The sequence below is a fragment of the Notothenia rossii genome, assembly GCF_949606895.1.
Source record: "Notothenia rossii genome assembly, chromosome: 1".
Taxonomy (NCBI): domain Eukaryota; kingdom Metazoa; phylum Chordata; class Actinopteri; order Perciformes; family Nototheniidae; genus Notothenia; species Notothenia rossii.
This window is the reverse complement of record NC_136912.1, coordinates 5,523,803-5,551,126: the sequence shown is the minus strand read 5'-3', so window position 1 is coordinate 5,551,126 and position 27,324 is coordinate 5,523,803. Positions and strand designations below refer to the sequence as shown.

General features: G+C 41.6%; 2 protein-coding genes across 2 annotated transcripts in view; one reads left to right on the top strand and one right to left on the bottom strand.

The window, feature by feature from the left end:
• Positions 1-22,620, bottom strand: LOC307026446 (uncharacterized protein). Its single transcript, XM_079661833.1, has 5 exons — positions 22,384-22,620; positions 20,534-20,605; positions 9,245-9,359; positions 4,860-4,969; positions 1-481 (listed from the first exon to the last, which is right to left on the bottom strand). The coding sequence occupies exons 2-5, from the start codon at positions 20,598-20,600 to the stop codon at positions 336-338; spliced, it is 438 nt and encodes a 145-aa protein (XP_079517959.1). The 5' UTR covers positions 20,601-20,605; positions 22,384-22,620; the 3' UTR covers positions 1-335.
• A 3,978-nt stretch (positions 22,621-26,598) lies between these two features.
• Positions 26,599-27,324, top strand: part of lcor (ligand dependent nuclear receptor corepressor) — a gene marked incomplete at its 5' end in the record, with an annotated part of 86,673 nt that continues 85,947 nt past the window's right edge. Inside the window, one exon of the mRNA XM_079675124.1 lies at positions 26,599-26,695. Coding sequence (XP_079531250.1) covers positions 26,599-26,695 — 97 coding nt within the window. The remainder of the gene's footprint in view (positions 26,696-27,324) is intronic.

Genomic DNA, 27,324 nt, shown 5'->3' with positions numbered 1-27,324 from the left:
CCTTATCACCTGAATCTCCTCCTAGAGCACCATTGTGTTCTTTGTAACCAAATCTCTCTCGGAGGGGCGTGGGGAGGGGCTCCTTATTTTCATCTAAAGTAACAGACAGAGAATCAGCACTTTTGAAACAGGGCTGAAACAGAGGGGATTATGGGTAATGCTGCAATGATCTGTTTGGTGTTTCAGCCAATCAGAGACAGGCTCTTTATATATCTGAGACCTGTGATATATTGATGACAAACAGTATAATAGGGGACCTTTAATAAATCACTTCTCATCAAACCAAGAGGGTGTTGTTCTTCTTGGGGGGGGCACTGTGGGTGATGTAGTCCAGGTCACATGGCCAGCGTTCTGGCCTTGTTAGCGGCCGCCTGCGCCCTCAGCACCGCCCCTTGGCTGCTCTCCCTCCTCACCAGCTGGCTGCTCTCAAACAGACCCTCGTGGCTGCCGCCGGGGCCTCCATCCAGAAACGTCAGTATTCCTGCATTAGAGACTCCGAGTGAGATATTTCAAGATTCAAGCTTCAAGGCTTGTATTGTCATGTGTGCACAGTGTAGTTATGACAGTGAAATGCTTAGGTCACAGGCTCACAATAATACAGTTAATAGTGCAAGTAAATAAAAGAAAATATAATATAAATAGTGCAGCTAGTCTATAAACAAATAATTGGAATATTGATATATGAGTTGCAAACAGATGCAAGCAGAGAGGACCAAGTACAGATGCTGACGTTGAAGTACATTCACTTCCTTTGTCTTAAATCGGTAAACTTCGCTCAGTTCACTGCATGCGATGTCGGCACCGTTTACATTTACCCAGTGTGACTTTTGACCGTGATGTGTTGTTTCAGATCGCGCATGGTTGCTGTGCCATCACAGGAAGTTACGATCAACGCTGTTAGCTACCTAGCTAGCAACAATTATTCCGGGTAACAAATCATTACATACTGATTTTTGTCGAGGGAGCCTTCAGGGTCAATCTACAAAAATACTTCATCCCCCCGTACCAATCTTTAACCATTCTTTAACTTGGAGCTATTAATCGCGCTGTAAAATGTATTTGTCATGACATCACCTGTGTAAAAACATGTTAAAGGTGGGGTAGGTACGTTTGAGAAACCGGCTCGAGATACACTTTTTGTTATGTTCCATGGAATGCTCTTAACATCCCGATAGCGATTAATATCTTAAATGCTTTGCCAATAAATACATAAAAAAAAGTCATCTGTGGAAGCCGTGGCGCTGTAAAAAGCACGACCAATCATCTGAGCCGGCCCGGCTAAAGTAACTGGATGGCCTACCTGCCTGTCAGCCTTCCATCTGTGCACAAACTTATCTCGTGCCCTCATTGGTCATGTGCGCGTTCGTGTGTGTTGGAGGAGGGGCTCTGTAAGGAAGTCTGAAGGAAGGGGCAGATTTTTTCCGGCTGTATATTTTCAAATTCTAGGGCACTCGAGCTGGTTTCTCTAAAATTACCTACCCCACGTTTAACTTAAAGAAATAAAACCAAAAACAACTTTTAAATATCTTTTATACAAAGTCACTTACATACTGTACATTCATACTAGGGATGTAACGATATATCGAATATCGCGATATCGCGGTAAATAAATGTCTCAATACCGTCGTGAGACTGACAAAATCTACCATGATTTAAACACATTTTTTTTTTATATATATAGATTTTTTAAAACTTTAATTTAACCAGATGGTCCCATTGAGATCATCAATCTCTTTTTCAAGGGAGACCTGTCCAACATGGCAACAAGTAGATTACAACATGAACATAAAACAATAGATAACACAAAAGGACATGGTATTTACAGGCCTACATGTACATACCTAGAGACATTGACAAGTACCAACAGTATGTTTATATCTCGCCCTGTCAATAAGCCTCACCTTCTTGGCAACAACTGTATTTTTTTTGAAGTGGTGGAGAGACAATGCACAGTTTGACCCACTGCTGCCTGTCACCCATGGCCAAAGCATATCTCTCTGTCCCAGCAACATCAGTACCAAGCAAGAGAGTTTTTTCCACAGCAGGGGATATTGTAAACGCCCAAACATCCCAGCTTCTACCTGGAAATGTGGACATGCTCATATTCCTAAAAGATAACCTTGATGATGCTGAGTGAGCGAGTTAGAGTTGAGTTACTTGAAAAACTAAAGTGAAACTTGATTTATTCTATTGCAGGGTCTGATTATTATATTGTTGACACTTTAAAATACTACTATCCTACTAAAATGGAGTAGGCCTACAAATCAGATTTATTATTAAAGAAAAAAAAAAAAAAAAAAAAAAAAAAAAAAGATAATCGCATTTTTTTCCTTTATTTTTAAATATCGCGATAAATATCTCACCGTGGACTTTTTTATCGCGATATTATCGTACCGTGAGTTTTTGGTCTCGTTACATCCCTATTCAATACTGTGGGCAATCCCCCCCAGGAGTAATTTGGGTTGAAGTGTCTTGCCCAGGGAGTGGGGATTGAACCAAAACATCAGCACACTACTGCACTGAGCCACAGCCTCACCAAAAAGAAACATATTGAATAACTAAGCTGAGACTTGACCTCTAGTTTGAGTTTCATCGCCTTAATCTGCTGTCTCTTGTTTGACGTCTCCCCTCCTTCATATAATGGGGTTGAGTTAACTTTTATCTGAACTTGGGTTAATGTTCAACTAAGAAACTTCATAAAAGACTTTTAGGAATGACGCCCCTTCCTCTAAAAACATCACATCATTAGATCTCAGGAAGCTGGAGGAATCTTTACTTTACGTCTTTACTTTTACAAGCACAAAAAAGAACCAGTTGTCAAGGTGACGCAAATAAAAACGTGTTGATTACCTCCAGAGTCTCAGAAACACACAGGGGAGCTTCCGACCACACAATTAACACGTTTTCTGTTTAATATAATTTAAAAGTATTTAAAGCATCAGGTATCAGAACAATGAGGGGATCTGCGACAATGTGAGAGTGACAATGAATCTCAAGACTGAATAATAAATATCCCCTTAATGTAGGAGTGACACACGATTCAAAAGGTTACAACAATTACCTTTAAGGAAATATTAAAGTAAAGTAATGAAATTCAAAGTCAAAGATTGAGATAATAAAATAAACATCAAGAAATGTCCTCTAACATAATCCGTATGTTACATCTCTTTTAAAATCAACATCTTTACCTGTTGCAAATTGACCAATCAGAATCGAGTATTTGTCTAAGACGTGTTATGTGTTATATTATTGATTTCTTATATTCATTTACTTCTAAAGGCTACCTCAGAATTGTAATTACTGACTTTTACTTTGCACCACTGCTAACCCTAAACCTGGTAGAGTATCTTAAATACTAAATAAATAGTGGTTCGGAAGCTGCACAGCATCGAACCTCTACACCCTGCAGCGCGTCGTGAACACTGCTGAGAGGGTCATCGGTGACTCACTCCCATCACTCATGGACATCTACAACACCCGCCTCACCCGCAGAGCACTCAGCATTGCTGGTGACCCCACCCATCCCTCCACCTGCCTCTTCACCCTCCACCTGCCTCTTCACCCTCCTGCCTTCAGGGAGAAGGGTCCGCAGCCTGGGGTCGAGCACCACCAGACTAAAGAACAGTTTCTTACGCCAGGCTGTCAGGAGGCTGAACTCTCTCCCCTCTCTCCCCTCTCTCTCCCCTTTCTCCCCTCTCTCCCCTTGCTCTCCCCTCTCTCCCCTCGCTCTCCCCTCTCGCCCCTGCCCCGACTGGACTATAACCCCCCACACAATCAGACACTCAATTCCAGCACACGTTTTTACGCTGCTATGGACAATCTGCAATAAATGCACATTTTACGGACAATCTTTATATACTGTTATTTTGTATATATTGATTGTTGTGTTTTTTTATTTTAATGTGTGCATATGTGTTGATTGTGAATATAGGATATACATACTTTATACACATTTTTATACATATCTGTATACTGTATAATTTTACATTCAGGATTGTTGGAAACGTCATTTCGATCTCTCTGTCTGTACACACAAACTGAGTAAGATTGACATTAAAGTTGAATTTGACTTTGACTAAAGAAGAACTTTCTGATAAGATTTCTTCATTTGTTTTTTAATTTTGACAGGGACAGTGCACTAAATGAACATTAGCATAAAATATATGATGTATTTTGTAAATATAATTAAGTCTGAAGGCAGGTCACAAACACAGAAACATAACAATAGGCGCTTTCACACTGGGGTACTTTTCCCCTTTAGTTCCGATAGTTCCTGGGATTTTGCGTTAACACCAAAAAGAGCACTTAGTTTGTGAGAACTTTTACCCCCATTTTTAGTGCCTGCTAGAGAGGTGGTACTTTCCTGGGGAGAAAAAAGTTCCAATTTCTGATTGGCTGGGCGAATTGCAAACCACGCCCCGTAAAACTCTGAAAAGTTTTGTGAAGCTGCCATTGTATTTGCTGGCATTAGCATTATTAGCATTAGCATTAGCCCTGCGCATCAACGGAGAGAGAATAACTTATGGCAACACAAAAGAAAACATGGAGGTGTCGGCGTTCTGGCGATTTATTCGGAAGGCTTCAGTAGAAGCTGCTGGGAGTCCCAGCAGCTTCTACTGAAGCCAGTCCCCAACTCCGGGGACTTCCGGCCGGGGACTCTTCTCTCAGGGACTTATTCCGGTGTGAACGCGATCGGCTCTTTAGTTCCATGGCGGTACTAAGTGCTGGCACTAAGTGCTGGGAACTAAGTACGGCATAGTACTTGGTGTGAAAGCGGCTAAAGTCTCCATTTACAAATACAAACATACAACACACAAGTGACTACATGTAAAATAAATAATTGAGTAGTGAGTTCTTACCGTATCCGTCCACACAGCCGCTTTTAAACTCGCCCTCGAACCTCATCCCGTCGAAGCACGTGAAGACGCCGGCGCCTTGAAATTTACCCTGCACAAATTCACCTTCATACCTACAAATAAAACATCAACAGAAAAAACAAATACATGAAATGTCTCGCTTCAAATCTTTGGAGAAACTTGTTTTTGTGTACCGATCAGTGTTAAATAGGAAGGTTAACGACCAAGTGTTGAAACAGCTGAGCCAAAACCAAAAAGCTGCTAACTTTTTTTTGTATTTATTAATAAAATAGACTTAAGGTTAACTAAAGTCACTCTTAGCTGCCTTCTTTTGTGGGAAATCATTCAACATAACTCAATCATTTATCAAACAGAAACACCAAGAGTAAGAGAAGACTATATGATTTTTGCTTTTACGAATTTAATCATATCTCCGATTCAGAGTCAGATAAACAAAATATTTTAAGACGTTAGCGTGGGCTTTGTAGTTTACGGTTCATTATTTGATCAACTTCAGTAGCAGCATTATCAGGAGTTTAAAATAGAATATAATATATCTATATTGTCATCATACAAAGTATAACGACATTTCTTTGGCGACTCTCACTGCAGTAAACAATAGACACAATAAATAAATAAGAGTTTCAGACTGATGCTGTACCTTTTCTTTCCTCCTGCAAACAGCTAGGGAATTTGCAGTAACTCAGTAATGAAGCTCAGTGCAAGTTCAACCAGGAAGACCGTCTTTACTCATTCATTTACTATTTCCATGTTACTACTCTCTCTCTCCTCTCAATAAGTGATCGGGGGCGTCACTCCCCAGCTTAACCAATCACTTCGCTCTATTCTCACAAGCCTATCATAGCGCTCCGCTAACTCTTTTAAATCGGCTCTTCCCTCTGACAGCTGTCATTTCAGGTGACTCGACGCAACCCTCCTCCACCTCTTTTCACCTCCTGTCCCTCTGAATCCAGGGTCAAGCTAAGCCCCTCCCCTTCAGACCGAACCCAACTATCCATTTACCACCACCAGGGTCAAGCTGAGCCCCTCCCCTTCAGACCGACCCCAACTATCCATTCACCACCACCAGGGTCAAGCTAAGCCCCTCCTCTTCAGACCGACCCCAACTATAGTTACCACCGCCAGGGTCAAACTAAGCCCCTCCCCTTCAGACCGACCCCAGCTATAGTTACCACCGCCAGGGTCAAACTAAGCCCCTCCCCTTCAGACCGACCCCAACTATCCATTCACCACCACCAGGGTCAAGCTAAGCCCCTCCCCTTCAGACCAACCCCAACTATCCAGTTACCACCACCAGGGTCAAACTAAGCCACTCCCCTTCAGACCGACCCCAACTATCCATTCACCACCACCAGGGTCAAGCTAAGCCCCTCCCCTTCAGACCAACCCCAACTATCCATTCACCACCACCAGGGTCAAGCTAAGCCACTCCCCTTCAGACCGACCCCAACTATCCATTCGCCACCACCAGGGTCAAGGTAAGACACTCCCCTTCAGACCGACCTCAACTATCCATAAGACCACCACCAGGGTCAAGCTAAGCCACTCCCCTTCAGACCGACCCCAACAATCCATTCACCACCACCAGGGTCAAGCTAAGCCACTCCCCTTCAGACCGACCCCAACTATCCATTCACCACCACCAGGGTCAAGCTAAGCCACTCCCCTTCAGACCGACCCCAACAATCCATTCACCACCACCAGGGTCAAGCTAAGCCACTCCCCTTCAGACCGACCCCAACTATCCATTCACCACCACCAGGGTCAAGCTAAGCCCCTCCCCTTCAGACCGACCCCAACTATCCATCTACCACCACCAAGATCAAGCTAAGCCACTCCCCTTCAGACCGAACCCAACTATCCATTCACCACCACCAGGGTCAAGCTAAGCCACTCCCCTTCAGACCGACCCCAACTATCCATTCACCACCACCAAGGTCAAGCTAAGCCACTCCCCTTCAGACCGAACCCAACTATCCATTCACCACCACCAGGGTCAAGCTAAGCCACTCCCCTTCAGACCGAACCCGACTATCCATTCACCCCCACCAGGGTCAAGCTAAGCCACTCCCCTTCAGACCGAACCCAACAATCCATTCACCACCACCAGTGTATAGACCCCGGGGAGTTTCATCGGATTGGTTAGCCCCTCCCAAATTATACTCCAGCACAACGGGGCCTAATCGCCAAAACTCCATTACATTCATTTGTGTATTCCTGGCAACACACATCTATTCTTACATCAAAATCGTCTCTCCTGATTGAAGTATTGTTATTTGCAGCCACCTGTTTTGGCTGGTAAAAAGCTGCTAAATGTGGGTCCCTGGATGTATCAAATCACACATCTTTGAAACCAACTTTTTACCAAGCAGTCATCAATGTATTCATACCCCCTCGTTAGGAGTTTTCAGTTTCACAGTTTAAAAGACAGCTGAGACAAAAAACTGTGAGAAATCTTTTTTTATTTTAACATACCCAGCATGATTAACATGTGTCATCGCTCCAATGTCAAACAGCCTCACACTGACAAAAGACTGAAGTGCCAGGAGCAGAACAAGAGCTCAAAACATCGATAAGAAGTATTGTATGAAACATTGAATTCCATCAAACGGATTACTTGGAGCCACAGATGGGGTGAGGCGGATACAAAGAGCCTTTCAACATTCAACCGCTTTGACTTCTCCCATCCAGATAAAAGAAGATTTTGATTTCGTGACACAAAATAAAACTAAACTTCAACAAAATATTTGTCACCTGGAATATGTAACTTCTGTGAAAAGCAACACTCTTTTAAGAGCCTCTTAAGAGTCCAAGGACAGCCACCTTTGTTTCTGAAAAGATTTAAATTGATGTTTTAATATTTCCTGAATAATTGTTTTTTAAGTTTAGTCCTGAACACATCCTCTGCTGCACTTGAACGTTGCACCTGCGCTTCACAAAGAATACAAATCTCTGCAGACTGCATGTTTTCACAGGTCACACACTTCAATGAAGTTATTTCTCCTAAATGAAGAAATGAAGCAGATGCTTTCGTCTGCTCTGGAATGAAGTACTTCAAAAACAATACGTCTTTAAAAATGCTCTGATGAAAACATTTAAGCAAATATTCAGAAGTTAGAGAACTTTTAGTTTAATAAATCGAAGAATTAATGGTAATATTTCTTTATTCGTTTATTTCCTAACACTCAAGATCTTTCTGAGACTAATGAACCACATTGTATTTATTAATAACTAAGACTAAGGTTAACTAAAGTCACTCTTAACTGCCTTCTTTTGTGGGAAATCATTAAACATAATTCAATCCTTTATCAAACGGAAACACAGAATATAATACGTTTTGTAAGAGACGACTATATGATATTTGCTTTTTACTAATTTAATTATATCTCGGTTTTTGTTCTTTGAGTCAGATAAAACACAATGTTTAAGATGTTACCTTGGACATTGTGGTTCATTATTTAATTGTCAGGAGTTTCAGACTGATACTGAGTTCATGAAGTTGAAGCCAAATGTGTAGAAATTACTTTTCAGATAATCAGAAAAATATTTGGCAACTATTTTGCTCATTAATTACATTATTAAAGCAAAAATAGCAAAACAATGCAACAAAGTATGTAATTAGAACGTATGGTAAGAGGAGGGTTTGTTGCTTTCCCTGTCATACATCATTGTTAATTAAATATGTTAAGGCTTTATACTTAAACTATAACAAAAAGGTATTTTTTAAGAGCTTGCCTCAGCTTCAGATTTTTTTATTTCCTCTATTTCTTTACATTTCAGAATAAGTGATTAATCATAATCGACGAAAATACATTTCCTGAGTGTCAAGTTTTGCCAGAAAACATCCTGCCAGGTAATTTTAACAATATTAAAGTAAATTCATTTCTATAAAATGAAACTCTGATGGAATGAAAACCCAGATGAGGTTGAAGAGGTATTTAGGCTCAGTGTCATTCGGTCAAGCTTTTAGATAATGCTCAAAAGCAGCAGTTCCAAGCCTTTTTCAACTCAGGGCCCACTTAAGAATCTAAAAGATGTTTGTGGCCCACATTCAACCATAAACACTACGGAGGCTAAATAGAGTTCTGATTGGTTGATTCAGAACATGTGACACGTTGTAAATCTAGTAGAACAGACCGCTGTCAAGGACTTTAACGACCGTTGCTAAGGAGGATCGAGAACGAGAAAGGAAAAGAGGTTCAAATAAAAACAGGTCTTAATAATGAAAATGTTTCCACACAAATCAAAATGCTTTGCAAATTATTTGGCGGCCCACTTGCAAGGCCCACAGGCTGGGAACTACTGCTCTAAAGAGTGCTTTAACTTTAAAGGTCAAAGGTCAGGGTAACAGGAAGTGAAACACAGACCTGGATTCGTCGGGGAAGACCAGCGTCCCGCAGCCGTTGAAGAGCCCGTTCTCAAACTGTCCAGTGTAACACGTCCCGTCGCTGAAGGTCAGCTGACCCAGGCCGTGACGCAGACCTGAGGAAACACACACACACACATACACACAGATCATTTTAAATCAGGGGTGTCCAAACTACGGCCCGGGGGCCAAATGCGGCCCGCGGCCCATTTTGAAACGGCACTCAGCAAGTTCAGAGTGTATAATGAAATACGGCCCACAAATGAACTTGTGCTTCTCATATATTGCACTTCTTAACTACATCTGTAAACATATATTACACAGTAGTATTCATGTGTTAGTAGGCCCACTTTTCAAACACATTCAGTCAATGAAAGTTGGAAAAAATGTCAAACAAATCTTAGTTAATTAAAGAAAGCCAACAAGCTTGAATTCTACCCTTTATATTTCCTCTTTTTATAAGCAATCTGAGGCTTCTGTTTTAAAGAATGAGCTGCCAACAAAATAAATGAAACCCCATGGAGAGCTGAGATGTAGGCTGTTGTGCTTCTCAAAGCAGATTAAAGTATCAAGAATAATTGACCTATACTGTATCAATCAATCAATCAATCAATCAATCAATCAATCAATCAATCAATCAATCAATCAATCAATGTTTATTTATATAGCCCAATATCACAAATGTTACATTTTTTCTCAGTGGACTTCACAGTTTGTACAGAATATCAGTATGACAATACGACACCCTCTGTCCTTAGACCCTCTGTCCTTAGACCCTCTGTCCTTAGACCCTCACATCGTACAAGGAAACACTTCCAGAGAAAACCCACAGTTTAAAGGGGAACATGGGAGAAACCTCAGGGAGAGCAACAGAGGAGGGATCCCTCTCCCAGGACGGACAGACGTGCAATAGATGCCGTGTGTATTTGATTGATTTTGCTAACTTAACTGAACTGATAAGGTAATCAACCTCTAGTGCAGTGACCATCAACTGGCGGCCCGCGGGCCAAATTTGGCACGCCAGACATTGTCATCTGGCACGCGCTGTGGCGCTGGCGGAGTGGTTAGTGCGTTCGCCCCCCACTCATTTTTTTTACAATGTCTCTTGAGTAACGTGCCGTACCAGAGTCCAACAGAGAGGCAGCAGCTGCGGGACAGTCGCCTTCCCTGCCCTGAAGGAGAAGTGATCCTTCGTTAGCGTGAAGAGTCTGGCCGTTTCTCAATGTGGAGTGAACCTGCTGCAGAGCCACTATTTCAAGTGTACTACGTCATCGAGTGGCGCCGAAGGACTGTTTAAATGCATGTTAAATGCCCAGCATTCGGCGCCACTCGATGACGTAGTATACTTGAAATAGTGGCTCTGTTGAACTTCAAAATTCAGGACTATATATACAAATAGCTGGCCCCCGGAAGTTTCTCTAGGAATAACTTTGGCCACAATACAGACAATATTCTCAGAAAAACTCGTCACCTGGAATATGTAACTGCTGTGAAAAGCCACATTTTATAAGAGCTTCTTTTCAAAGTCCAAAGACGGCAACTATTGATTCTGAAAGGACATATTTTCTGCAAAATATTAATTTAAAATGATGTTATAATATTTCCAAAGTCCCTAAATAATAATAAGTGAGTTGGTCTGTAAGTTTAGCCCTGGACACGTCCTCTGCCGCACTGATTAGGTTTCCAATAAACAAACATGTTTTTCAAGGTTCTACAGAAATTAATGTTTTTGGAAACTGGTGAATTTTAAGAGATGACGGCATCGTTTCCTTAATTTAAAGGTTTTGTTCGACATCAAAGAGGGAAGATATAATTCTGTAATATAATGACATCACTAGGTAACACTTGCACTTCTATTGGCTAGCGCTGCAACACATTCTACATGATAGGCTTAATAAAAGAAATGTGAATAAAATGAGCTTAAAAGCCAAATGAATAGGGTGGGTCTTGATGGCAGCATTATTATAATCTTCAACATGTTAGGCTTTAACTTCAGAAGTCATAATGTGCTAACGGACAAAAGGTGAGTTGCTCTTGATGTGTTCATTCTCTGTCTGTTACTTTAGATGAAAATAAGGAGCCCCTCCCCACGCCCCTCTGAGAGAGATTTGGTTAAAAGGAACTCAATGGTGCTCTAGGAGGAGATTCAGGTGATAAGGGGGGGGGGGTTACCTTGGATGGTGATTGGCTAATGGTTACTCAAGACAACACATCGTTATGACATCATAAAGTGGCCAAAATCTGATCAGCTCATTTTCAGACAGGTTTTTATAGAAATGGATCAAAAAGAGAGAGAATCTTTGTTCCTGAAACTTTCAGAGTCTCTTTCCACAGAGGGGACACATGTTGATGTAGAAGAGACATGAAGAAGAGGGGACACATGTTGATGTAGAAGAGACATGGGGAAGAGGGGACACATGTTGATGTAGAAGAGACATGAAGAAGAGGGGACACATGTTGATGTAGAAGAGACACGAAGAAGAGGGGACACATGTTGATGTAGAAGAGACATGAAGAAGAGGGGACACATGCTGATGAAGAAGAGACATGAAGAAGAGGGGACACATGTTGATGTAGAAGAGACATCAAGAAGAGGGGACACCTGTTGATGTAGAAGAGACATGAAGAAGAGGGGACACATGTTGGTGTAGAAGAGACATGAAGAAGAAGGGACACATGTTGATGTAGAAGAGGCGTGAAGAAGAGGGGACACATGCTGATGAAGAAGAGACATGAAGAAGAGGGGACACATGTTGATGTAGAAGAGACATGAAAAAGAGGGGACACATGTTGATGTAGAAGAGACATGAAGAAGAGGGGACACATGTTGGTGTAGAAGAGACATGAAGAAGAGGGGACACATGTTGATGTAGAAGAGACATGAAGAAGAGGGGACACAAGTTGATGTAGAAGAGACATGAAGAAGAGGGGACACATACTGATGTAGAAGAGACATGAAGAAGAGGGGACACACGTTGATGTAGAAGAGACATGAAGAAGAGGGGACACATGTTGATGTAGAAGAGACATGGAGAAGTGGGGACACATGTTGATGTAGAAGAGACATGAAGAAGAGGGGACACATGTTGATGTAGAAGAGACATGAAGAAGAGGGGACACATGTTGATGTAGAAGAGACATGAAGAAGAGGGGACACATGTTGATGTAGAAGAGACATGGAGAAGAGGGGACACATGTTGATGTAGAAGAGACATGAAGAAGAGGGGACACATGTTGATGTAGAAGAGACATGAAGAAGAGGGGACACATGTTGATGTAGAAGAGACATAAAGAAGAGGGGACACATGTTGATGTAGAAGAGACATGAAGAAGAGGGGACACATGTTGATGTAGAAGAGACATGAAGAAGAGGGGACACATGTTGATGTAGAAGAGACATGGAGAAGAGGGGACACATGGTGATGTAGAAGAGACATGAAGAAGAGGGGACACATGTTGATGTAGAGGAGACATGAAGAAGAGGGGACACATGTTGATGTAGAAGAGACATGAAGAAGAGGGGACACATGTTGATGTAGAGGAGACATGGAGAAGAGGGGACACATGTAGATGTAGAAGAGACATGAAGAAGAGGGGACACATGTTGATGAAGAAGAGACATGAAGAAGAGGGGACACATGTTGATGTAGAAGAGACATGAAGAAGAGGGGACACATGTTGATGTAGAGGAGACATGGAGAAGAGGGGACACATGGTGATGTAGAAGAGACATGGAGAAGAGGGGACACATGATGATGTAGAAGAGACATGGAGAAGAGGGGACACACGTTGATGTAGAAGAGACATGAAGAAGAGGGGACACATGTTGATGTAGAAGAGATATGAAGAAGAGGGGACACATGTTGATGTAGAAGAGACATGAAGAAGAGGGGACACATGTTGATGTAGAAGAGACATGAAGAAGAGGGGACACATGTTGATGTAGAAGAGACATGAAGAAGAGGGGACACATGTTGATGTAGAGGAGACATGGAGAAGAGGGGACACATGTAGATGTAGAAGAGACATGAAGAAGAGGGGACACATGTTGATGAAGAAGAGACATGAAGAAGAGGGGACACATGTTGATGTAGAAGAGACATGAAGAAGAGGGGACACATGTTGATGTAGAGGAGACATGGAGAAGAGGGGACACATGGTGATGTAGAAGAGACATGGAGAAGAGGGGACACATGATGATGTAGAAGAGACATGGAGAAGAGGGGACACACGTTGATGTAGAAGAGACATGAAGAAGAGGGGACACATGTTGATGTAGAAGAGACATGAAGAAGAGGGGACACATGTTGATGTAGAAGAGACATGAAGAAGAGGGGACACATGTTGATGTAGAAGAGACATGAAGAAGAGGGGACACATGTTGATGTAGAAGAGACATGGAGAAGAGGGGACACACGTTGATGTAGAAGAGACATGAAGAAGAGGGGACACATGTTGATGTAGAAGAGACATGAAGAAGAGGGGACACATGTTGATGTAGAAGAGACATGGAGAAGAGGGGACACATTTTGATGTAGAAGAGACATGAAGAAGAGGGGACACATGTTGATGTAGAAGAGACATGGAGAAGAGGGGACACACGTTGATGTAGAAGAGACATGAAGAAGAGGGGACACATGTTGATGTAGAAGAGACGTGAAGAAGAGGGGACACATGTTGACGTAGAAGAGATATGGAGAAGAGGGGACACATGTTGATGTAGAAGAGACATGAAGAAGAGGGGACACATGTTGATGTAGAAGAGACATGGAGAAGAGGGGACACATGTTGATGTAGAAGAGACATGGAGAAGAGGGGACACATGTTGATGTAGAAGAGACATGAAGAAGAGGGGACACATGTTGATGTAGAAGAGACATGAAGAAGAGGGGACACATGTTGATGTAGAAGAGACATGAAGAAGAGGGGACACACGTTGATGTAGAAGAGACATGAACAAGGGAATTTTGCATAACAGGTGACCTTTAATGATGCGACAAATCTCCAGGCTCAGGAGGATGGAGGCTTGAAGAGACAGGAGGGAAATAGATGAGTGTTTCTCTTTGCCAACTTCTATTAGTAGGCCCGGTGGGATTTAGCAGAATAACTGGATGTGTGGCACAGTTGGACACTGAGGAGGTCCAGAGATTCTCCAGAAGCTTCATGCGACAAAATGGATTTATCGTGAGCTCGCCAAGTGGCATGAAACTAGTGGAAAGGGTCGGGGGATTCCTTACAGAGGATTGGGATTTGCTTAGTGAGTGTTGCTACCAGCTAATGGTAAAGTCAATTAGTCATCCATCTGTCAGGCTGCTTAATGTGCTGCCTAATCTCAGCAGGGTTTTCACCGGAGATTTGGAGAAGAGATTTGGAGATCTGGAGCCCTATATGGAGCGGTGAAGATAGACAGACAGAAGTTATCATTGCAACGGCCTCCTCAACAAAAAGCCGATGGGATTTTTCCATTGGATTTTGTAATATTACAAATAAAAATATCCGTCACTTACAAAGGTGTATGATACCTACACGTGTTGTTCTGTAGGATAATCTCCAGATTTTAACACCACTTTGTGATTTTTGAAGTAAAAAGGTAACGTTATGCTATAAAGGAACTACAGCACGGTCACATGACTTCACGTCACCACCGCTAAGCTAAATGCGGCTACTGTTGGGCTATAAAGGAACTACAGCACGGTCACATGACATCACGTCACCACCGCTAAGCTAAAGGTGGCTAATGTTGGGCTATAAAGGAACTACAGCACGGTCACATGACTTCACGTCACCACCGCTAAGCTAAATGCGGTTACTGTTGGGCTATAAAGGAACTACAGCACGGTCACATGACTTCATGTCACCACCGCTAAGCTAAAGGTGGCTAATGTTGGGCTATAAAGGAACTACAGCACGGTCACATGACTTCACGTCACCACCGCTAAGCTAAAGGTGGCTAATATTGGGCTATAAAGGAACTACAGCACGGTCACATGACTTCACGTCACCACCGCTTAGCTTAATGCGCTAATGTTGGGCTATAAAGGAACTACAGCACGGTCACATGACATCACGTCACCACCGCTTAGCTTAATGCGCTAATGTTGGGCTATAAAGGAACTACAGCACGGTCACATGACTTCACGTCACCACCGCTAAGCTAAAGGTGGCTAATGTTGGGCTATAAAGGAACTACAGCACGGTCACATGACTTCACGTCACCACCGCTTAGCTTAATGCGCTAATGTTGGGCTATAAAGGAACTACAGCACGGTCACATGAATTCGTCTCATTTACAGTAGACACTTGTAACTACAACCAAAGCAACATTAAAACAATTATGATGATTGAATTTAGTCAAATAGTGTATGTTAGTTCAGCAAAAAGTATTGACAATAATTTAAAAACTTTGATGATGCTTTAATCATAATTTATGAAACAAAAAGACAAAATGTTATCTGTTTTTAAAAATAGACGTATGTTGCTATTTACTGTTGCAAATCATTCGAGATTAAATTTGCGTTTTGAACAGCTTGATAGCAAGATGTTTGAGTACGTTACGTTGGACTTTGGGACATTGTGATGCCTGGTTTATTATTCTATAGGCCTTACAATGAATTGATTAATCATTAAAACAAATCTAGCTGATACTGATTGCATGAAGTTGGAAAGTCATGCGAAAAACGTAAAATTATCTGAAGAAATAACTTTATTTATTTGTCAAAGAGTCTGCAGTCCACAAACGCCAAGAATCCTCCATCGAGCGTTAGATGAGTATCAAAGTATGACTGATGTCCTTAATGAAATCAAGAAGCGAGAGTGAGAGCGCTTAACGGACCGTTCTGATGCCAACAGTTTACTTTTTTCTGAAGGGACAGATTATCAGCAGTAAGGGACAGTCATTTCCTTCTGGATTTGATCCCTGCAGACAGACTCTAATCCGTCTCTCAGCTCTTTTGTAACGCCGTGTCGGGTCATGCTCTCCGGCTAATTACGGTTTAGCTGAATTTGTCCGGCTTTTATGTCAATCAATAGCGGAAATGCATAGATGTTAAACGACTGTACAGTGGGGCAAATGGCCTCGGACTGGCTGCTCTGGAGCTACTTCCTGTAACCCGATTCCTTCAAGCAGCGCACCGCTGAATTATTCATATGACACCGAAGACCTCTGAGCAACACAACGCTGCATGTTTGTGTGCAAACAGTGAGTTCACATGCATGGACGCAGACGCACCATCAAACTGTGTTTATGACTCCAAACACACACACAGTTAGGTATTACACAGTGAAGTCTGGAGTGACATGGACATTGTAAAGAAAAAACACATCTGTTTTAAAAGGGTTTGTTCCATGCAACTAAATATGTTCCAAGGGGAACTTCAGCTCTGTTTACACAGGTGGGGAGATACTTCATTGGAGTTTTTTTACAGCAGGTAGAAAACACTTTTTACAAGTAAGTAAGGAAAGCCCACTAAAAGGAAGTCATTTCCTATGTCTATGTGTATTTTCAGGTTTAACAACTGTATTTTAGTGTCTCTACTTTAAAGAGTGCTCTCCTGCTGATGTTCAGGTGTATATCAGTATGTAGTGTCTCTACTTTAAAGAGTGCTCTCCTGCTGATGTTCAGGTGTATATCAGTATGTAGTGTCTCTACTTTAAAGAGTCCTCTCTTGCTGATGTTCAGGTGTATATCAGTACGTAGTGTCTCTACTTTAAAGAGTCTTCTCCTGCTGATGTTCAGGTGTATATCAGTATGTAGTGTCTCTACTTTAAAGAGTCCTCTCCTGCTGATGTTCAGGTGTATATCAGTATGTAGTGTCTCTACTTTAAAGAGTCCTCTCCTGTTGATGTTCAGTTGTATATCAGTATGTAGTGTCTCTACTTTAAAGAGTCCTCTCCTGCTGATGTTCAGGTGTATATCAGTATGTAGTGTCTCTACTTTAAAGAGTCCTCTCCTGCTGATGTTCAGGTGTATATCAGTATGTAGTGTCTCTACATTAAAGAGTTCTCTCCTGATGATGTTCAAGTGTATATCAGTATGTAGGGTCTCTATTTTAAAGAGTACTCTCCTTCTGATGTTCAAGTGTATATCAGTGTGGGATAGAAACATGGAATTTTAGCTTTTGCAGACATGCACAAAACTAAGGGAAAACCCCCAAAAAGCAATGAATAAAGTGATTGATTGTTGTTGAATATGTGGTACAAGATTTTTTTTCTTGAATTTGAAAAAAGTGCCAAAACACCTGCACAAAGCCAAGAAATCTTTGCCGTTCCAAACCCCCCACACAGATCTATTACTGGAGAAAGAAATAAACACTGCTGTGCTCTTAAACCTGAGCATATTATCAGCAGCCAAACCAGTTTAACAGTTTTCTACTAGGCATGCAGAGAGCATATGTTCCCCCCCCCCCCGCCTGTCGCTCGCTGTGGTGCCAAACTTTTGTTCTTTGATTAACCTTGCCCTAAAGGTTGTCTCAGTGTTTTTTGTTAAACTGCACATACTGGTTTAGGTAGTGTGAAATCCTCAGCGGGCTCACTGGCACCAGATGGGCTCTGTGTGTGTGTGTGTGTGTGTGTGTGTGTGTGTGTGTGTGTGTGTGTGTGTGTGTGTGTGTGTGTGTGTGTGTGTGTGTGTGTGTGTGTGTGTGTGCGTGTGTGTGTGTGTGTGTGTGTGTGTGTGTGTGTGTGTGTCTGTGTGTCTGTGTGTCTGTGTGTCTGTGTACATGTTCCTCTAGTTACTGTCTTCAGTTTGACACCTTTTATTTCCAGTTTGTTGCCTGTTAGATTAAATTAGTGTAAGTGCAGGATCATTAAAAAGCAAACTACTGAAAGTCCTTTTTTTTCTAACCCGTGCAAAATAATTTTTTATATTTTCTTGATTTAACCATTTCTCCTGATAAGGATCTGGGGGATGGATTCAGACTGAAATCAATTAACGTTTTGTTTTAATTAGTCCTATTATTAATAACATCCTCAGTAATGTGCATTCCCAGTCTCTATCCATAGACATGTTGTTCTCTTGAATCCCTGTGGAGATTTGTTGACGGTCACACAAAGCTATGTTTGCATCTAGTGCAGGCTTTTGTATTAACTTTCATACATTTTGGAGGTGTTGTTGCTGTCCATGGTGCTGATCTGAGTTGCAGTAGTGTTGCACGGTGCCCCAATACTAGAAAAGTATCGCGATACCCTGCCGTTAAAAACGTTACGATTCCTCCATTTCATTAGTATTGGTACTTTAAGAATGACATTGTTTTAAAGGTCCCATGTCATGGCCATTTCTACTGATCATAATTCCATTGTTGAGGTCTACTCGAATAGATTTACATTGTTCAATGTTCCAAACTCACATTGGTTTCTCATACAGCATCTCTGTAGAGTATGTGTATTCACTCTCTGTCCTACACGGCTTGTTGGAGCTCCTGCCCCCCCTCCCTGTGAGCCCAGTGGGCCGTCTGCGATACAGCGAGACACAGCGAAACCCAGCCCGAAACACACAGAGGCCCGCAGCCTGGCTGGGAGTTTGTGTGTGTGCTCACAGACCGACTCGCCGCGTCCCGCCGTCTCAGGGAGGAGAAATCGGAGGAGCTGCAGCTGAGAAAAGATTGAGTGTGTGAGTGTGTGTGAGGAAGTCCGCGGATTGCTCTATTTGGACCAATCCACGGACTTAACGTAACGGCTCCGCGGATTGGTCCATTTAGGGTATGGGCACGTCACTGTGCCCATGAAGAAAAAGAGAAACGAGGCGTTCTGGGGCAGCATAGACAGGTCTTCTCTGTGTTAGTTTTACTTGCTACAGAGTGTACTTTGAGGGTTTGTGACTCTGCAGACCGTTTACATGCAGAAAAACCTTCATAACCGGAAAAGCATGACATGGGCCCTTTAATAAGAGCTGTGTGTGTTCAGCTGAAAGGGACAGCGATCTGACTCGGCATGACCATAATATCATAACACTTGTCATTTTACCTTGAATGCCATTGCTTTAGTTTATTTCATTTATTGTTGTCATTGTTCAAAAGTTTGTGTTTTGGCTGAAAAAAAATTCCAGGTTTGAAATAAAGCAGAATAATGACATGTAAGACGGTTTCCCCTTTTTTAATCGAAATCGCAATTCTTGACTTTACTTGCTATCGGTATCGATACAAAAATGTTGCTATGGTGACAACACTAGTTTACAGAATGGGAGTAGCAGCTATTAATGTTCAAAAAGCAACTGAGTGGCTGAGTGTTTCCTTGCCAGCGAGGTGGAATCAGTGTGAGGTTGTGTTTGGGACGAGAGCCCAAATATGTTTGCACTAAGGTCGATCACAATGATGTTAAGAATTGCATAGCTTAACATAAGTACATCCACAACAATCAACGTGCATTACTAAGAAAAAGACTCCTCAATATCTCTATGTTTTAAACACTATACTTTTTAATAGTAATTTATTGTATATGCATACATTCATATTACAGCTTTCTGGCTACATTTCTATATTCCCTGTCCCGCCCCCTGGCCTATCACGAGCAATGTGTTGGAGCAAGTGTTGCTGTCTCTATGTTGCTGAAGTAAACAAAGGAGTCCAATGGAGGTGTTTCAGGCAGGGGGGGGGGGGGGGGGGGACACACACACACACAGGGATCGTAGCCTTTGCTGACCATTTACATGCACACAAAACTATATGACACACTACAGGGAAGGGAAAACCCCCCAAAACTGTCACTGACAACAGATTGTGAAGTTGGTTTTCGACTGTGCAGAAGTAAATAGAAGAACACAAATGCAAGAGAGGATTGGCAGAGGTAGGAAATCCATTGTAATGACTTTAAGAAAACTGCCTCAATTAAGTCGAAAAGGCAAGAGATCCAAATGCGGCAAAATAGTGTGTTCACTCGCTCACATATCCTTATAGATCTACTTGTGCTGAAGCATTTGTCTCATTGACTCTCCCCCTCATGATCTTAATAATATATTAAGTATATATAGATAGGAAATATGTAGACTGACATCCTCTCCACTTTTCATCCACTGAGCCGAGCACTTTCTCAGACTAACCTTGAATCGAGAAATCCCGTTAAGATGAAACATGTGTATGCAGATGAATAACTCTGTACTGTGATTATCCTCACGTCCCATGAAGAGCCTATTTACATGAATCAAATGCAGGTGTGTTATTTACATGGGCTGTGTCATACATGCATTGTGGTTTTAATCACACTGTAACCACACTTGCATGCAAACGTGTCCGTGATGATGATGATGATGATGATGGTGGTGATGATGGAGGAGTAACAGAGAGACGCTCAGTCTTGCCTTCTTTCCATTCGCCGTGGTACTCCTCGCCATTGGAGTAGCTGAAGGAACCTCGTGTCAGGGTCATGGGTCCTGCAGAAAGAAACAGATCAGATCATCACCTGAGACCCTGACATGCTAACACACACAGCTGAGAGCTCATACTGTGTGTGTCCAGCTTTATCTAGGGCTGGGCGACATGTACTGTGTCAAATATCATTATGTCTGACCAAATATCACCATTTCTTTAACTGATGTCACGCTATTGAGTTTGAGCCGGTTGTAGGGTTAGTTCTTTCATTCATTATTGAAACAATACTAGCTTTGATACATAATCATTTCATTTACTAAGCACCTAATAATGACCACAGCTCGAATGACACGCACAAAGTAAACAAATGTGTCGTGATAAACGTGACACGACATGAAAATGTGCATGTTTGGTCGCCAGGTAGCTCAGTGGAAAAGAAACGTAATCACGTCATTTGTAGAGAATACGCTGAAAGTCTTCTCCACAAACCTTTGGCCATACATTGTATAAGGCCTACAGTGGCATGTCATACGGAGATCGTATACGAGAAGGTCTTCAGGTATTTACTTCCTGCCTGTCTTCTTCTGCTGTTTCCTTCTGTGTTTACTTCCTGTCTGTCTTCATGTGTTGATTTCTTTGCCCTGCAGCTAACTGTGTCCTTTAACTTCTGTCCTTCTCTTCTTTTCTTTCTTTTTTCTTTGCTCCGGACAGTTTAGCCATCGTGACTCCAAGGTTTTGTGCTCACCACAAATACATATTTTTTATATATAAAGCATTATGTGGTGATTTATGATGAAGTAACGGAAAACGTGTGTGTTGTTCTTTACCTCAGCTGACGTTGTTATTGTATTTCTTTCTGCTGATTGATGTAACATGACTTGTTCTTATCTTAACGTCTGCTCTACAGAAACAACAGACCGCATTATATCCAAATTGACCAATCAGAATCGAATATTCAACAGAACCGGTTTCAGAAGCTGTGTACGAAGTAAGCGATAATGTACAACGACAGTACGCCTCGTTAGTGTTTACTTCCTGTCTTCTTCTTCTTCTTCTGTTGATTTATCTGACGTCCAGCGCTCTGTCTTTCCCCCTCTTTCTTTCTCTCCCTTGATCCTCCTTAGCAACGGTCATTATTTTTGCTTAGCAGCAGTGTGATATTGAATATTAACAACTTCTGAAATGTCCAATTCGACCAATCAGGATAGAGTACTCAACCAAGCCGTGTAATAATAAAATAATACTTCACCTTAAAGGTGGGTCACCTGATTGTGCCCCTTGGTCATGTGACTTATGCCCTTTTGGTGATCTAGCAGTGGTGACATCACAACAGAGGTGTTTATATTCATTTAGGCTTCTTATTTATCTTCTGTCTTTGCATATTATGGCTGTTTGACACTTAAAATATGAAATCCTCTGTCATGTCACCCAGCTGTGTTTACAGTGGTTCTCTGAGGAAATCCTCTCCTTTGGCTCTGAACGAGGTTACAGACAAACTGACAGCAGCTTCACAGAGAAATGAAGCTTCAGAGTGAGAAGGAAACATCTGAAGCTCGTTCATTAGGCTCAATAATTTCCCAAATGCCATCAGGCATGCTGTCATATTAACCGGGAGGAGGAGTGTGTATCCCTCCATCTAATGTTGCCACAGTAACGGTAATCCCTTTCATCCTGCCGGCATGACGCTGCCAGCCTCCAAAAACACACACACACACACACACACACACACACACACACACACACACACACACACACACACACACACACACACACACACACACACACACACACACACACACACACACTCACACAACGAGCCGAGATAAAATAAACGGTTTACCTGTTTTATTTAAGAGCAACTCAGTCCGTTTTCTCTACATCACTGAAAACAACGGAGGATTTCTGCTCATCTCAGCGACAATTTCGCCTTTTTTCCTGTTCAGCTTCTACTTCCTCCTGCCTCAGCGAGTCCGCTAGGTGCAGTGTTCTGATTGGCTGCCGACGTTCCACTTCAAATCAACACCCACTCCTATTGGCTGGCGACGTTCCACTTCGACTCAAGACGCGCTCCTATTGGCTGCTTTTCTTCCATTAAGCTCAGCCCTCGGTATGAGACATCTTTGTCGAGGGCAACGGGTTCAACGACTTAATTAGCCGGAGTGCTCCTCTGTTAAAGCGTTTTGCCCTTGCCTTGTTTTTATGTGCTGCCCACCGTCTCTGTAGGATTATAAAAGGGCTTCCTCTTAACGACACTCTTTCATTTCATGCTTCAATTTGGTGATTAGACCCGCGTTTTGGCGAGTTTTATGGAACTTGATTTATGTTTCTGCCTATGCGCTAAAACATCTGCAATGAGGTGCTGAGGGTTTGTCACTCGAAGTGATATGGATTCAAAGCCAATGAGGTTTCATTCAGCAAAAAGCTACAGGAAGAATCAAGATGACCCAAATGAGACAGAACTGCCGCCCTGACTCTGTTCCTCAGGGGAAGGGATTAAGCAAAAGGCTATAACTAATTCTGATTATTAATTAGCATGGGCTACGTTGTGTTAATGATGCTGATTCAACAGATTTACATATATCAATAATTGCAGCCGCTTCTTAATCAAGCCATTTAGGAGGATTTTAACGCCAATTAAAATGTGTAAAGTATAAATATGTCACTACTGCTGTTTGTTTAGTAAGTTGGTTTATATAACACTGTATATTCCAATAGATGCATTAAATGAAACATTCTCTTGATTGATATCCAATCAGTGTTGTTTCACACAATGCACCACAGGATATGATTAATCACAGCGTACAGCAGGTAATCATTATCTAAACTCGTGCAAAAGTTGCAAGACATTGTTCTAAAGGTACAAAATATGTTTGATTTTCGACTTAATTTTCTTATATAATACTCGATTTTGAGATTTTGTTCAGACTATTTGAAAGAAAACACCAGAAATTAGTTTGTAGGTGTTTATTTTATCAACTTTATCTATTTTAATTTGTAGATTTCTCCTAAATTCACCAAAAGCTAACATAAGCCTTATTTGCATATTTAAACAAACGATTTTAGAAAACGTAGAATATAGTAGTAAAAAGAAAATAGTAGACACGTTAGTTTTGCTGCTATAGGCTTGGACTGTCGGGGGACACCTTACTTCTTCCTTCTGTCTATACCTGTGTTCTCTCATGTTCTGAATAACCCAGCTTCCCCCAAATATCTTTTTGGTGTCTATCTACGCCGGGATCCTGAGTCGTGGCTGATCCTGTTGCTGTGGTCCTGAGTCCTGGATCCTCTATCCTGAGTCCTGGATCTGAGTCCTGGATCCTCTATCCTGAGTCCTGGATCTGAGTCCTGGATCCTCTATCCTGAGTTCTGGATCTGAGTCCTGGACTTCGAGTCGTGGCTGAACCTGTCTCTGTGGTCCTGCCTGACTCTCCTCATACTTCCCTGATGGCTCCCACAGGATTGTTGACATCCTCGTGGATTCATATTCTTATTACAGACACATGCATTTCCAAAATTTGGTCTACCTACGCTGTAAAATGTATTATCTCTTCAATTTACACACGGCATCTATTGCACGTCTGTCCGTCCTGGGAGAGGGATCCCTCCTCTGTTGCTCTCCCTGAGGTTTCTCCCATGTTCCCCTTTAAACTGTGGGTTTTCTCCGGAAGTTTTTCCTTGTACGATGTGAGGGTCTAAGGACGGACAGAGGGTCTAAGGACAGAGGGTGTCGTGACTGTCGTATTGTCATACTGATATTCTGTACACACTGTGAAGTCCACTGAGACAAATGTAACATTTGTGATATTGGGCTCTATAATTACACATTGATTGATTGATTGATAAATAGTAAATACAAGAAGAAAATAGTTTGAAAAAGTGAAATAGTGCAATAAGAGTCCATATGCAAGTCATTGAAATATGATATATTAGGTAAATAGATCAATCATTTTTAAGTATCAGCCAGATGAATATTGTAGTTCAGGTGTTTAACAGCCTTATGGCCTGTGGGATGAAACTGTCCCTGAGTCCGGTGGTTTTAGTGCGGATGCTGTTTGATATTGTCTCTATCAGTACTGTCTCTTTGCTGTATGTAAATGTTCCCTCTGTGGGAGTAATAAAGGATTTCTGATTATTAAAACTGCCTGACTGTCAGACACCATAGATAGAGGATCAATGTAATATTTACATGCACTATATTTTTCTGTTTATCTGTGTTTTGTGTTGCACTGTTGGAGAAGCCTTTGACACAAGATTTTCATCGACATAACTACAATTTAGCTATGTTCGTTTGACAAACAAAGAACCTTGAACCTTGAATAAGTGAGCACACATATTAAAAGAAAAATATATTAATTAAACATTTCAAGAATAAAAAAGGTAGCAGCATTTTAAAACGTGAACAAGTAAAGCAATGGAGTGGCTGCAGAAGGACAGAAGTCAATACTATGTTTCCCAGTGTTTAATTATATATTGCACCGTTTTATGTTCTAGTTAAAGGTGCCTGCAGTCAAATGTGAACATAGTGTATATAACGGATTACACATAACAACATTATAATCAGGATACAAAAATAGGTGACTGTATTCAATTATGTTTTAAAAAATTGAGATTAGGATAACAGTGTTACAATACATTTTGGAATAAGTGTATTGAGCTCAAACAGCATTTGAAAACTATTACTCTTTCTACATTTTTAATATGAAATATCTTGGTTTATAAACTGACATTGATACACTTAAGTAAACAACATCTTATTGTTATTTTGTTTTTAATTGCATTGTATTAGAAGTTATCCAAAAGTAACGAGAAGTGATCAGGTGACTTTTAAATGTTTATTCTAAGATTATGTTACTGATTACATTTTTGAAATGTAACTAGTTATTGTAACGGATTACATTTTTAAAGTATCCCAACCAATGCAACAAAGCCTCTTTGTACAGTCTCTAAAATCTCTAGCTGCAGTTTTCAGCCCACTGTAACATATCTGTTAATTTAAACAATGCAGTGTCTTTATGCGCATTAAACCCGCGCCCTTTGACACACATAGCTTAAATCCATGGCACATTTGGAGCCCAGGCGCCGTGTGCTGTTCCCTACAGACACTCAACATTAAAACACACAAACATCCCATTAAAACCACCAACGACAGCTCATCGCAGCGAGGCTGGGAGGGGAGGGGAGTTTTTTTTTTTGCTGGGTGGGACATGTGAGTGTATAGAAAAGGGGGATGCTGCACAAGGTGTGGGGGGTTTCCTTTAAAATGCATGTAATCTGTTACAAGAACTAGTTACATGTCAAACAATGTAATAAAAAAAAGTAAATAAAAAAATGTAATAAAAAAGATAAAAACAAAAATAAGTAAATAATACGAAACAATTATAACAGAAAAAAAAGTTTAAAAATTATAAATAAAATAAATAAAATAAATAAAATAAATAAAATAAATAAAATTAATCAAATTAATCAAATTAATCAAATTAATCAAATTAATTAAATAGTTCACAAATACTGTTTATGCTTAATCCAAAGCATGGACTGTATTGTTGTTAAATACATCAAGTGTCCACCTACTGCTTGAAAAAAGAAATGTATTTTAAACTAAAGAAGAATTAAAGTAGCCGAAATGAAAACTATAAAGAAAATTAACTCAGTACAACATATCGATCTTTATTTAAAAATGTATTGCAATACTCTAATCCAATAGGTAATCTGATTACTTTTCAATGTAATTATAATCGAATACAGTTACCTTGTTTTTATATCCGGATACATGTAATCCATTACTCCCCAATCCGGCCTGTCCACCACATTAAAACACTGGAACATCCCATTAAAAGCACCAATGACAGCTCATCGCAGGGATGCTGGGAGGCGTGGAGGAGGGGGCTGCTTTTTAGTGGGTGGGACATATATATGAGCGCTATAGAAAAGGGGGATGCTGCAGCCCCTTCATATCTCACTCCACCCGGCAGCACTAGAATAAAAACCACCGGTGACGTGCGCGCAGGGAAGCACCCAGCAGTATGTGCGCGCCCACGGGAGGGGCCGACAGAAAATGGCGAGTCTGTGCAAAAGGCAGCAATGCACTGTAGAGAGGCGCGGCTTTCGGCAGGAACTTGACTCTTGGAGGCACAAACTCATTCACTGTGTAGGTAAGCTCGCTTGGCATTGTGTGTGTGAGTGTGTGTGGTAAACTGTGGGTTTATAGGTTGGTGTTTTTCACGCGGCTGTATAATGTCCAACTGGAAAAAACCTATATGCTGTACATGGAGCTGTCATTTTTTTGTTACGCGCGGCTGTTGCCTCCCACCGGACGGATCCAAAAAAGATTGAAGTTTTTCGGGATGGACTCCTCCTGTTGACAGGTGTTCACGTGCACTGTCTGGCACCTGTGGGGCAGGTCAGTTGTGTTTTATCCACATTATTGGCTGCTTTTGAGCCACGGGAGTATTTTTATACATTATTCCATAGCTGTTTATTTATTGTAAGCAGGGCATGTCACGTGGTTCAGATGGAGCTGCGCCTCAGCCAATCAGATCCTTCGCTATAGGCAGGCTCGTGCCGGAGTGCGCGCCGCTGGGTTGAGTTTTTGGTGGTGGTGGTGGCGCGCGCTCTCAATCTCCAAACATGACTCCCCCCTCCTCCCCCCTTCCACTTCCCTGGAAATCGGCTTTTGGGAGCGCGCATTGCTGCATTGGGGAAATAATTTTGTATTTTAGGGGGGAGGTATATAGGCGGGGGTCGACATGCGTCTTTATTTTTCTCTAAACCGGGGTTTGTA